General features: G+C 39.5%; 1 protein-coding gene across 2 annotated transcripts in view; it reads right to left on the bottom strand.

Moving 5' to 3' along the window:
• Positions 1-10,930: 10,930 nt before the first annotated feature.
• The window catches only part of SF3B1 (splicing factor 3b subunit 1), a 36,423-nt gene continuing 33,885 nt past the window's right edge, over positions 10,931-13,468 (bottom strand). For both annotated transcript variants that reach the window (XM_028121484.2, XM_028121494.2), the window contains 2 exons: positions 11,694-11,910; positions 10,931-11,416 (listed from right to left, as the gene is read on the bottom strand). In XM_028121484.2, the coding sequence (XP_027977285.1) occupies positions 11,258-11,416; positions 11,694-11,910 (376 nt within the window). In that variant the 3' untranslated portion in view covers positions 10,931-11,257. The remainder of the gene's footprint in view (positions 11,417-11,693; positions 11,911-13,468) is intronic.

Raw genomic sequence — 13,468 nt, 5'->3', positions numbered from 1 at the left:
TTTCCCCAAGGTGGGGTGAGGGGAGGATTAGCCCCAGCATCAGGTAATAATTTACCAATGTTGACATTCTCCCTAATACCAACTAGAAATATCTCATGCCTTAGCATTATAAATCACTGGCAAAAAATAGGCACCCATCTTTTTTAAGACGTTATAATTGTGAAAAAAATACACACACACACACACACACACACACACATATATTGGCCTCTGCCCCTTGTTCCTGGCACAGAGCTCCTAAAACTTAGTAACTTCCTAAATGATAAGAGCACTAGGAACACCTCTGGCTGTCATATTTGGTCTTTGACACCAGTTCCTAACACAGAGTTCCTATATCCTTTGGCATGTCCTAGGTGATGGGAGCATCTTTTGTTCTAATGAGGAAATGTTTGTAGGGCTCCTGGGTGGGAACTGGTCATCAGAAAGACCAAGTCACGACTAGATGCTTCGAACTTTCAGCCCCATCCCCTATCCTCCAGGAAGGGGAGAGGGGCTGGAAATGGAGATAATGATCGATCATGGCTACATGATGAAGCCTACATAAAAATCCCAAAGGCACAGGACTTGGGGAACTTCCAGGTTGGTGAATCCATAGAGATGCTGAGAGAGTGGTGCTCTGGGAGAGGGTACAGAAGCTCCATGCCCCTTCCCACATACCCTGCCCCTTGCATCTCTTCCATCTGGATGTTCATCTGTATCCTTTAGCACATCCTTTTATCACAAACCAGTAAATGTAAGTAAGTATTTCCCTGAGTTCTGCAAGCCATTCTAGCAAATTATTGATCTCAATAAGGGGTGTGTGGGAACGTCGATTTATAGCCAGTAGGTCAGAAATATGGTAACAACCTGGGACTTGAATCTGACATCTGAAGAGTGTGTGTGTGGGGGGGGAGTGTCTTGTGGGACTGAATCCTTAACCTGTGGGATCTATGCTAACTCCTGGTAGATAGTGTTGGAACTGAACTGAATAATAGGACACCCAGCTGGTCTTGCAGAGAATTGCTTGGTGGGGGAAAAAATCCATACACATCTGGTGATCAGAAGTATCTGAAGTGAAATGTTCTATGTGAGCAGTAAAGGAGAAACACACAGAAAGAAGAGTTATTCCTACTCAGCAATAAAGTGAGGGATACGGCTATTTGCATTTAAAAATGATAAACTGTTTTTCCTTTAAAAAAAAAATAAACCATTTGTAGTGCCCTCAAAGAATATTGAATTAATAAAAGCTAGCCCTTACCTTAGAGTCTTTATTCCACAGTGAGGTTTGTCAGATATCAAGGGCTGGTTTCTGCTGATAATTGTTAAAGGTCTTACTCCAAAGTTTTTCAAACCACCAGTAAAAAGCAGCCAACTTTAGTTTTCATGGGCTTTGCTGCCCCCTGTCAGAAGCTAAGAAGGCTGCAGGAAATATAATTTTTTTTTTTTAAAGATTTTATTTATTTATTTATTTGACAGTGAGAGACAGCAAGAGCAGGAACACAAGCAGGGGGAGTGGGAGAGGGAGAAGCAGGTCTCCCGCTAAGCAGGGAGGCTGATGTGGGACTCGATCCCAGGACCCTGGGTTCATGACCTGAGCCGAAGGCAGACCCTTAACGACTGAGCCACCCAGGCGCCCAGGAAATAGAATTTTTTGAACAAAGCTTTTCATGGAACAGCAGCTTTATATGATTTCCTCAATCATATGACGACATGGCATATTTTCACATCTTGTCAATTAATACCAAAGAAGTATTTGCTTAGAAATGTGCCTGCCTGCTTTACTGCCTAGAAGTGCTTGCACAACTGTCTGAAATAATTCCAGAGAGCTCTCACTCACTCAGTCCCTCGGCACACATGCCCCGAGCAGCAGACAGGTGCTGGGCTCCCCGTCCATGGGCTCACGCCTTTCACAGACCACTCAGGAAGACACATGAGCAAATGGGCGACTTCGACACAGAGGGAGAAGACGCGTGTGGCACCAGGGGCTGGGAGAGCATTATCAGGGCAGCACCTTAGCCAGTGGGTTCCAAATGAAGTAAAAGGAGCCTGTTCCCAAAGACAGAGCAGGAGCGAGCCAAGTGAAGAAGTAAAGGGCTTTACCAGATAGCAGCGACTCTCTGTGCCAGGGCAGGGAGGCGCAGAAGAGAGTGGCGAGGCATGAGGGGAACTGAATTATGTGGTGAGCTTACTCCCAGCAGCCCAGCCGCCACTCCTCTGCCTGACAGCTGCTCGGCTGGGGGCCACTTCACCTCACTGCCTCAGAGTATAGCTGGGCCAGAGGTCAAGACCAAGGAGAGCAAAAGGAATTCCTGAGGTGGCCATTTGGGCAGAAAAGCCCACTAAGCTACCAGCAGTTGCCCTGTGCTCAGCAGGCATTCCATTTACACCCACAAAAAGGAAATACTGTGCTAACTTAGGACACTATCTTAAGAACTGAATGGGGAAAGGGAGCCATTAAATTGTCAATAAAGATTTGCACATCATCAAATCTACTGTTCACAAGACAACAGAAAGAAATACCAAGGGAAAAGAAACCCAGTGATCATCTATGGTATTTGAAAACTCAACCTATGGGAGATAACTTAAAATTTAGTGCTCATTTCCCCTATTTTCCCTCAGTGCTGGGCATATTGCTTCACCTCATGAAAGCAGTTTTGTCTTTGTCAGAATACACATGCACCAAGACATTAATCATTTACAGGTTTCCATTATTTATCTCATTTCCATGTAGTGCTTCATCTTTCAATAAGTCATATGTTTTCCCTTTGAACAGCCTTTTGGCAAAAGTTTTCCATTATTTTTTTCTTTCCTTTTAGTTCACTCTCTATCACACATTAAATATGCATTTATTTCTATACTCTATAATAAGGTTTTCCATTCTCCAGGTCTCCTGATAACTTCTTTGACTTTATCAGTCCTAAAGGATTTTGTAAGAACATAACACCCCTCAAAAAAAAAAAAATGACATACTTCTCATTAGTCCAGAACAACAGGATCAAAACTAATTTCAATAGTTAAAATAGTTAAAAATAACACCGAATAGATGCATCAGTGGAAAGAGCATCCATCGGCTTGGAGTCAGACCAGCCACGGTTCAAATGATGGCACTGCCACTTAACCTCAATGAGCCTTAATTTTCTCCTGTGTACAATGGGCATAATAAATGTCTACCTCATACGTTTGTTGTAAGGAACAAACAAGCAAATAGATAGGGGTTTGGGAAATTATAAAGCACTAATCAAATGTAAGGCATGTTGCTAAATTGCTCATTGAATGAATGTAGATTTCATAATTTTTCCTTTTGAACACCAAGGTTCTAATCATGACAACATTCTTTATTTGCCCATACCTCACTGTTTTAGGATCTTATCAGAATCAGGAATGATTCTCTTTTCTCTACCATGGCCCTATTAATTAAGTAATTCTTGTTAAAACTAGCAAGACAAAAATTTCAGCACACAAGAGAACAGCATTGCATTCAGAGTTTTTATTTTCATCCCCTTTTATTTTTTACCCAAGATAATGTCAAGTAATACTAAGCTAGCATCCATCCCTTTCAGGCCACTATTTTTCCTCTAGAAATCCAAATCATTTGAAACGTTGGGGAGAGACTGACCCCAGGTATGCTATGGTAAACCTCCAAGGACTAAACTCAGTAACTGCATCAAAGGGACTAGACAGCTTGACTCCCTTTAATAGCCTTTCTTGGACAGAGATGAATGACAACATTAGCATCTAATTACAAACTTCTTTTTCTTATTAGAGCAAAAAGAGGATTTCTTCTCCTCTAAGAGAAATATTAAAAGTAGGCTCCATATATAATTTGGAGTGGAGACAGAGCAATGGCATTGATTTGCGGAGCATTAACCGCTTCTGTTTCCTTACCTTGTCATGACATGTCTATGGGATCTCCTGGGGCAGGTGGCCAGGCCAGGTAGTGCCATGCTCCACGAACAGCACGGACAGCTCATCCATCCCAACTCTTCACGTGGAAAATGTCCAGGAAGCCCCTCAGCCTGCAAGTCAGATTAGCCATGATCTTTGGAGGGTTCACTATTTAAACCATTTCCCCCTGAAAATGACAAATATTCTAGATCTCTTTGTGATATTAAAAAAATCATTTTTCTAGCACCCTCCAGACCCCCCAAATGTTAGACTTTTAGGTAAAGACGCAAACAAGCAAGTAATTTGAAGAACACAAAACCAGGTTGATATCAATTCCTTCCACGACTGGCCTATATCCTGCAGTGGTGGGCTACTGTTGAGGCAATGACCAACAAAAGGGGCTACAGTGTCCCAGTGAAGGAGATGAAGGAAGGGTGTTTGGTGGGGGGCATGATTTAATCAGTCTGAGTGTCTTCTTGGAACTAATTCTGCTCTGACAACACTTGCTGGATAAACTTTTTTTGTAAATCTATGCTCTGGATCAAGGAAATGAACCTAGGGATATTTATCTCCCTGTAACACGATTCAATTCATGCCATTTCCCTTTAAAACCTTCAAAAAATGTCTGTTGAATAAATGAATGCTGATCTGTTAGTGGTTACTCATTGCCTATAAAGTTTAACAAGTGGCCTTGGAAGATGTCCATAAACTGAAGCCAAAATATATCTCATTCATTTGTTCAGTAAAGATGTATTGGGTACCTAATAAGGAAGGAACTTTTTTCTTGGTCGTGGAAATTCAGATATGAACAGATATACCACCTACTTGGACCTAACTTCTTGGGAATACATCTGATCTTCCACTATTTATTATCACTAAGGCTGCCCACCCACACCTTCTTAGACACAATCCAAGCTTCTGCTACTTTGTTAAAGTTCTCTTTCCTTCCCTTGCAGCACCATATGGGCAAGTCTGACTTTTCCCTCAAAAATTAAGTTCAAGTGTGCCTTCTTCCTCAAGCTCCCTCCTGACCACACTCTCTTTCCTCCTTCTCTGACATGAGGGAAGCACTGTCCTCTGCACTCACCAAGAACTTGACCTGCAGCTTTGTTTTGGCATTATCTTCTCTATTACTGTTACTTCAATATTTTCTCCTCTATCTTTTCAACTGTACTTACAGCATCTAGCCTACTAATATAGTTGGCACTTAGTAAATAAATAAACGTCAAACGAATGAACTAATGAAGTCCTTGTGACTTAAGTTGTAGATACTCTGTTTACACACTTGAGAATACATTTCTCAAATCCCCTTAAAGGTATGATTTCATCAACTCAAAAGCCAAATAGGTCATTTGTTCAAGATTATTCAATGCAATGAAAATATAAAAATGCCTGTAAGAAAATAAAAATGTGTTGGACTGCATAGCTCATTAAAGTATTTGAGGCAGAATCATGAAGTATCTCCAGAGAAATGAAATTTGAAGAGTGTGCTTCTAACCACTGAGTGACACCAGTTCTTTCTAAAATGATTTGAAGATTTGAACAGCAAATCTATACTTTCAAGACTTCAACTGCACCCACGTCAATACCCTAATCCTCTTGCTTCTTCTGCTGATCAGTCCAGCTGATCAATCCAACTGAACACATTCTCCGTCTACCTGGGCTGTTGAACAATACGAGAATATCCTGCAATTCCTTGGGACATCTTTTTTTTTTCCTTTAAGTATTTTATTTATTTATTTGAGAGAGAGAGAGAGAGAACAAGCTGGGGAGAGGGGCAGAGGGAGAGGGAGAAGCAGACTCCCCACCGAGCAAGGAGCCTGACGTGGGGCTCGATTCCAGGACCCTGGGTTCATGACCTGGGCCGAAGGCAGACACTTAAATAACAGAGCCACCTAGATGCCCCTCCCTTGGGACATCTTAAATGTCCCTGATGAGTTCCTTCTCTTATTCCCTCAAGAGTTATTTCCAAACTACTTCTTCTCAAGCCACCTACCAATCTCCATCCCCTCTAATTTCAGGAATGACAACAGAGCTCTCCTCATGATAATAACAATAATAAACTATATCAACAGCATTTGCTAAGCCCTATACTTACTTAGGCATTTTACCTCTGGGGCATTATCTCAGTTAATCTTCACAAGGAGCACCACTTATTGAAGTAGGTACTAGTGTCCCCATTCTACAAATTAGGAAACCAAAGTGGAGGTCAAATAATTTGCCCAAGGCCACACAGTCACTAAGTGTAATATCCAGTTATGAATCCAGGACTTGGATTTATAACCTGGATATGACAAACTCTAGAACCAACTGGTAAGCCTATACTATGTTGACTCCCTGTTCTCATCTTCCCTCGGGACATGGTAAAGGCAGGGAGAGGATTTTTAATAGGCTGTGTGGCTCTGGCCCCAAGCCAGCTCACACTGGCCTCTAGAGAACAAGCCTCTATCTCTTCAATCCACAGTTCTACAACCAGTGTCAACTAGTCTGGAGGAGAGGCAATGTGGATATACATCTGAGTTTTATTAACTGCACTGACCTAACCAGCCTTAATTCAGGTTGCCATAGCAGAATATAACAGACACTATAGACTGGGTGACTTAAACAACATTTATTCCTCACAGTTTTGGAGGCTGAGAAGTCCAAGATCAAGGTGCCAGCAAGATCCAGCATCTGGTGAGGGTGGGCTCACGGGCTTCCTGGTTTACAGGTGGCCATCTTTTCCTGACAAGGCAGAGAGTAGAGAGAAAGGGTTAGCTCTCATATCTCTTTTTATAAGGGCACTAATCCCATTCAAGAGGGCTCCATCCCGAGGACCTAATCACTTCCCAAAGGCTCCATCTCCTAATACATTACATTAGGGATTAGTTTCAACATGTGAGTTTTGGGGGACACAAGCATTGTCCCTAGCACAGCCTTCCTGGAAAAAGCAATTGATTTTACACAAAAACAAATTGTCTCCTTCTTTTGTTCCCTCCCTTCTGGTTTCACCTAGGTTTCAATAAAGTACCATCCTAGGGGTGTTCTGACTACCTCTTGTCTGTCATTAGGCCCACTTACTTCCACACCTCCATAGACACTTCCATCCCTCTTATTAATCACAGAAGTTACATAACCACATTGGGAATGGAGTGGTGCCCTAGACCATCACTTCTCAAACTTTAATACACATTTAAATCACCTGAGGATCTTACTAAAATGTAGATGCTCATGCAGGTCTGGGGTGACACCTAAGGGTCTGTATTTCTAAAAAACTCCCAAGTGACACCCATGCTGCTCATCTCCAGCCCACACTCTTGAGTAGCAATGCCCTAGATATTGGCACATGAAGAGTTAGTTCTTCCTTGGTGATCCTGTTAGTGCTAAGTGATTTTCTTCCCAAATGTGTAAATTACATTCTGCTCTGGTGATTAAAACTACACAGTGTGCAGTTGCATATTACACATTATACATGTTACACACTATGGATACAAGTTATTAAACTTCACCAGGTTTTTAAACTTTGAATTTTTTGCACAAGTTTGATTTTCCTCATTTATGTCTACTTGTTTCTGAAGTAGCAGTTAAAACTGTTTTTCTTTTTTGCTACTCGCTGATACACCATGTGCAATTTTTGATAGCTACATCCCACCACACTGACTTCCTACAAATTCAGGGAAAGGTTTTTCTTCCTGCCCAAGAAAATCCATCTGTGCCCTGACTTCCACCTCTTCTACCTCACAAGAAACTCATTCAAGCAGTTACCTGCTTTCTCTTGCTCATCAGCCTTCTATTTTATATAGTCTCAAATTTCTCTACAGTAATACTGACAGAAAACTTTCATAAAAATACAATATTTTAAAAAAATATGGAGAACAATTTAGCAAAATTTTGTTAAAATTTGGGTGGAGGTTACACGGACAGGTGTTCATTGTACTAGTCTTGCAACTTTTTTCAGTATTTGAAAAAATTTTGAAGTTTAGGGTATAGTTAGACGTAGGAACAATTAACAATTTTTCCTATTTGCAAGTTTCTCCCCAGGACAAACATATTCCAGGATAGGACTTCAGTCTAAATCTCCTCCAGAGCTTCTCGTTCACTAACTTGTTACAAATCTCCTTCCAAAAAAATATATTAGGCCATTTTTAAAAAGTCTGTGTCCAATATGATATACAAGCATGTCGTCCTTTCAGTCTTTTTAGATTATAAAGAACAAATTTTTGAAACTTAGTTTTTCTAGCATGAACGCTGGAAATGTCACCAACCTACTCTCTAGATTACTTACTTCCTCCTGCCTACTATAAACCTTGACTTCCCTGCAAATCTAAATTCTCTATCAGATCACTTTAAATTCTATGGCTTCCTATCCATTTTTTTTTAAAGGGGGGGGAGGTCTCCGTGCCCTGTCTGCCTCCCACCATATCACACACCTCATGTCCCACAGGTGACAACCAGGACCTTGAACAACTGCATTCCAAGAGGAACACCAAGCTACTGGCACTCCTGTCCCTGCACTACACACTTGCCTCCAACTGGGCCACAAAATTCTCTGAGGACCAGAGAGATGTCAGCATCTTACATGTTTTCAGCTTGCCTTCCCCAAGACTAATGTGGCATTTTATCCAAAGTAGGTGTTTAAGTATTTGCGAAATAGTATTTCTAGTTACTTCCCAGGCAAATGTTGCCCAAAATGAAATGCTTTCTATATCATGCTTTAATTTTATCAGACAGAAATCCTGTCTAAACAAGTCTCAATGGTTAGCAACCTAGAGAAATTTTGCCCTCCAAAAGACATGAGGCACAATCTAGAGGCATTTTTAGTTGTCATTAACTAGGGTGGGTGCTACTGGCATCTAGTGGGTTGAGGTCACAGATGCTGCTCAACACCTTACAATGCCCAGGATGGTGCCCCAACAAAAAGGTTAATGCCAAGGTTGAAAAACCCTGCAATAGCTGTAGCTTCTATTTAAAACTATAGGATTTAAGGGGCACTAGAAACCAAAGAATCAAACAATTAAACCTATATGGCTGCAACTGAATTTTCCAGTTCCTTTCTTATTTAAAGAAAGTTTCTTGGTTTTTCAAATACTAAGTTCCCTCGTCTGGAAAACCCAAAGAGCTCAATATTATTTAAATGGCACAACCACAACAGTGTAGTGCAACAACAATACAGTCAACTAAGATTAAAAACTGGTCTAAGACTTTAGACATAGTAAGTTTTATTCATCTGGTGGTACTTGATGCTCACAGGGCACCGTACAACAAATTTTAAAAATACAATAGGAAAAAATTGAACAGCCAGAGATCAATTCCATTAGAGGGCCCACAGAAAAACCAACAAAAGCCCACAGAAAAACCCACCCACTGTCACCCCTTAAGAACATTTTCTTCCTGCTTAAGTTTGGCTTTAAGAAACACCAAAAGAAAGTGCGAAAGAAAAAGTCTTCTGAAAGATAAAACTTCACATAGCGTCTTTCACATGGGTATGTCACAAAATGCTTTCCTTATTCAATAAGCATATAAAATTATTCAAATGTCTATGAGCCTCTATTTGGTCCCATCCTTTAAAGTCATAGCCGTATTTCCCTCACCTGTCTTCAAATTATTTGCATCAGTAAAAGTCATATAAGGCGGTCTCCTTTGTTCCACATTGCCACTACAAAGCAGATATATTTTCCATTAATAGCCAGGGCCCAAGCAAACTGAAGTTACCCAAGTACTGGAAGTGAAAATACAACTAAATTTTTCCAAGACTGGTTTAAAACCAAATTTTGGCTTTGAAACCTAATCGTTTTCTTCAATTCTCATGATTAGAAATTATTGAAGGTCATTTGACATAAATGACAGGGAACAGCAAGATGTAAAGTTACATGGGGGCTACTATTACAAAAGTTTCAAGAATAAAAAGATGATTTGGGTAATTTGTTTCAGTACACACTGACATGTTGTCACAAAGTTATGTCACACAAGGAACAACAAGGAGTTAGAAATTCTGCCTGAAGAGTCAGCTAAAGCTCAGTATTAATTTTGTAAAAGTCAGCCAATTACAAACTGTCATGTAAGCCTCCAAAACAGGAGGCCCTAAGTGTTAACAGTTGGAGGAACAAACCTCCTTGTCCCAGTGGAACAGTTTTACTTACAATGGCAGAGTCACCCATGCTGACCCTGCTACAGAATCTCATTTCCCATTAAAGTTCACCAAAGTACTAACCAAAGGAGACAAAACTGCTATGGGTAGTAAAAGGACTAAAACGAAGAAATTTTTGATCAGGAAATTAGGAAAAGCTGAAAATATATTTGAAGTTGTTGCCAGTAAGTACTGCCTTAATGCTTGGTTCCTCTAGAATTAAATGGTTTCAATTTATGCTTGACATCTATAGATCAATTTAAGCAAACCTGGAGATTTTAGCCGCTGCCATTGTGTATCACAGTACATAAGTAATAGTACATAAGTCACTAGCTGTGTCTCCTCTTTTCCATTATACTGAATTCCTTAAGGGCAAGGGGCAGGTCAAAAGCACCTTTGCATCCCCTACACTAAGCACAGTGACTGGTATACAGCAAGTGTTCAAAAGTATTTACTGGATACATTGTTGAGTAGTGGCTTATGACATGGGAAAGAGCCCAGAGATTGTCTTATTCTATTAGCAAATACTTAGGTAGAAAGCAGATCTGAAGTTTAAGATACCTTCTCCACCTTCTAACCACAGACTCAAGAGTTAGAGAGGACTTGAATCACTTCTCTTAAGTATGTTCATAAAGCATTTTGAGAAATCAAGAGATGAAAGGCGCTATGTAAGTGCAAAATAGTATTATGCAAGACAGGCTAGCAAAGGTGCTATATTTTCTATGGTGATGGAACGGTTGTGCTAGTTTGAGGTGAACACCCCCAAAGCTACTCTTCTTGATGTCATTATCAACAGAACAATGGAATTTGACAAAGATGCCATCACTTTATATAGTTTATATTCTAGCTACTTTCTATAAACCAGGTAACAGAAAATAAAATTAAGCCACTTAATCTACACAAACCAATACTTTTCAAAGTTCCGCATTTTACAAGTCATGTTCAAAAAACACACACAAGTTAGCATTTTGTACACAAATGTTTATTTCTCAATTAAACATTCCCTTTAAACACAAGGAATGAATTCTAAATTTTCATAAAGATGAATTAAAAATGAAATCCCTCCAGTATAGCATGTGTAATCACTGTGTTCTTGGTCACTACTGGCATTTACTATTTAACATCAAAAACAAAGACGGGTTATTTAAAAATCATGCTACTGATTTCTAGCTCTTCCTCTATGACCAGTTCTACCTGATCTGCGATGTTTAAAAGTTTACATCACCAAATCGAAGCAAGTTTAAGAGGTGAAACAGCTGTGCATTAAACACAAAATAAACAATAAAGTTATAAGATATAGTCAAGTTCGTAACGAATATAGGTGTTCTTATCATCGTTGTAGATTCTTGGGTAATGTGCTATGAGAGCATCCTGTGAACCAATGTAGATGGAGTTGTAAATTTTCCAATACACGTCTCTGACTTTCCGGGCCGGGTGAAACAAACCCTAGAATAATTAAAAGTTATATATTATTTCAATTTTCAATAACATACATAACCTTAGCACAACTAACCAAAAAACCCACAAAGATAGGATTCCAAACATTTCCCTTTAAGAGGAAAAAAAAACCTGACAAATGCACAAAATTGCAACACGCAAAGACAAAATGTAATCTCTCCTCCCCCGACAAATGTCTTCCCAATACCCTACTCCTAATTAGGAATAGTGACTTAATTCAACTAAATTATTTTTCTGAGTTACCCCTTAAAAATCTTAACCTTACCTGTAAACAATACTGCAACATTCTACATGGTCCAATGGCAACTCTCAGGCCCTCCAGGGCTCCCATAACTGCCTGAATTACATGGGGAGATGTCTCAAACACATTGGGCCATACATAGTTCAACAAGTGATTCAGTGAATCTTCACAACCAAATCCATAAACCCCAAGTGACATGTGTTGCACCACTGCACTAGCCGTCTGCCTGTGCACAAGGTCCCTGTAACAGGGTGGGGGAAAAAAGCTCTTTGTTAAGATATAGTCTCAGTTTTACAAATATTTGCCTGCCCTAATTAGAAACTAAATTACAAATTCAGTGCAGTCATCTCATACCTTAGGTATCTGATATAGAATGCCTTTAGAATGACATAATTCTACTTGAGCACATTTACTTTAATGATTCAAACCTCACTGTGGTTAAAAAATAAACCATATTTCCTAATTAACCTGTGAAAGGAGTATGAGCAAAAGCGCCATGTGCCATGTACATTTTGGTATGATACTAAAGAGGGGACACATGACTCTTCGATATGAATAACAGTAATATCTCATTTTAAATTCTATAAACTTAACAGACTTGAAAAAGTAATTCAATCCTGGTATGTAAGAGATAACTATAATTAAATCCTTTTCCTTATAAATTTTAAGTTTCATTCAAAAATGCAATTTGGGGAGAAGGAACAAAATTTTTTTTCAAACCTAGAGTAAGAATTCTATCATCTCCCATGTTAACTGCATTTATGTTTACGACAAATCACTGAGCTATTTATTCAACACCCAACTGAGTACAAACATCAGATAACAAGTTTGTGCCGGGTATAAAGAATGAGTTCACACTCTTAGACTTCAAAGGAAGTAACACCACCTTAAAGGTTTTAAGAAAACACACTGAACTTAACTAGTATCTTTTCTTATTATCACTATAATAACGCTTCATCTATTAGACCTCATAGCAAAGCAGTATTCCTCCATTAATAAATTTCCCAAATATTATTTCTTCTCATTTAGTAATCTTCAATGAGCTGCACCTCAACTTAATAGTACACAATATAATTTTTAACTTCAGGTCACATACTTCAAAGTCTGCCCACTATGATGCTCAGGCACCCCTCACTGAGGAATATGAACAATTTACTTCTAGTTTACTGGGCCCCAGGTGACCAGGCTTTTACAGAGCATGATTCTTGTTCTGTCTCTGTCTTGCATTTATACCTTCTGGTAACTTGTTGAGTCCTATTAAGTCTCCCTTTTGGAAGGTCATGAATAACTTTAATCTCTGGACTGGCTCTAATTTGAATAGCTTATCTTTCCTGAAAAATAAAGAGCCAAAACAGCCATTTCCACTACCTGGACCTTGACCTTTCCTTTACACCCTTCAGTTACTTTTGTGTTTAAAGTTGTATGTCAGTCTAGACAGTTAAAGGCATCAGGAATCTGTCAAAAGGCTCAAGCAGTACTGTATCAATGGCCACTGTCTGCACAACTGGGGCCTGAAATGGGACTAGTGTGGCTATATTCAGAAGTTCAAAAGCCTAATGGAAATCTCTGCTTCACATCCAGTAACGTAAAGCTAAAGAGACAGTCTCTTTATCACATCAATAAGCTCATGCTTATCACTTCCTCTATATTTCATTTTTAAAACAAACGTTTATCAAATTACTACTTTCAAAATGTATTTGGCCTAAGATATGAAAGGGGGATTAAAAAGGGGAGGGGGCACTTAGAAGAGAAAATGTATAGTCATGTTCAGTTTCATAAAAATCCAGGCCAGTATTCCC

This window comes from Eumetopias jubatus, unplaced genomic scaffold (assembly GCF_037043125.1).
Source record: "Eumetopias jubatus isolate StellerSeaLion01/CBP00866 unplaced genomic scaffold, mEumJub1_p1.0 scaffold_3, whole genome shotgun sequence".
NCBI classification, from domain to species: Eukaryota; Metazoa; Chordata; class Mammalia; order Carnivora; family Otariidae; genus Eumetopias; species Eumetopias jubatus.
The sequence above is the reverse complement of the archived record's forward strand: the minus strand, read 5'-3'. Positions and strand labels throughout refer to the sequence as shown.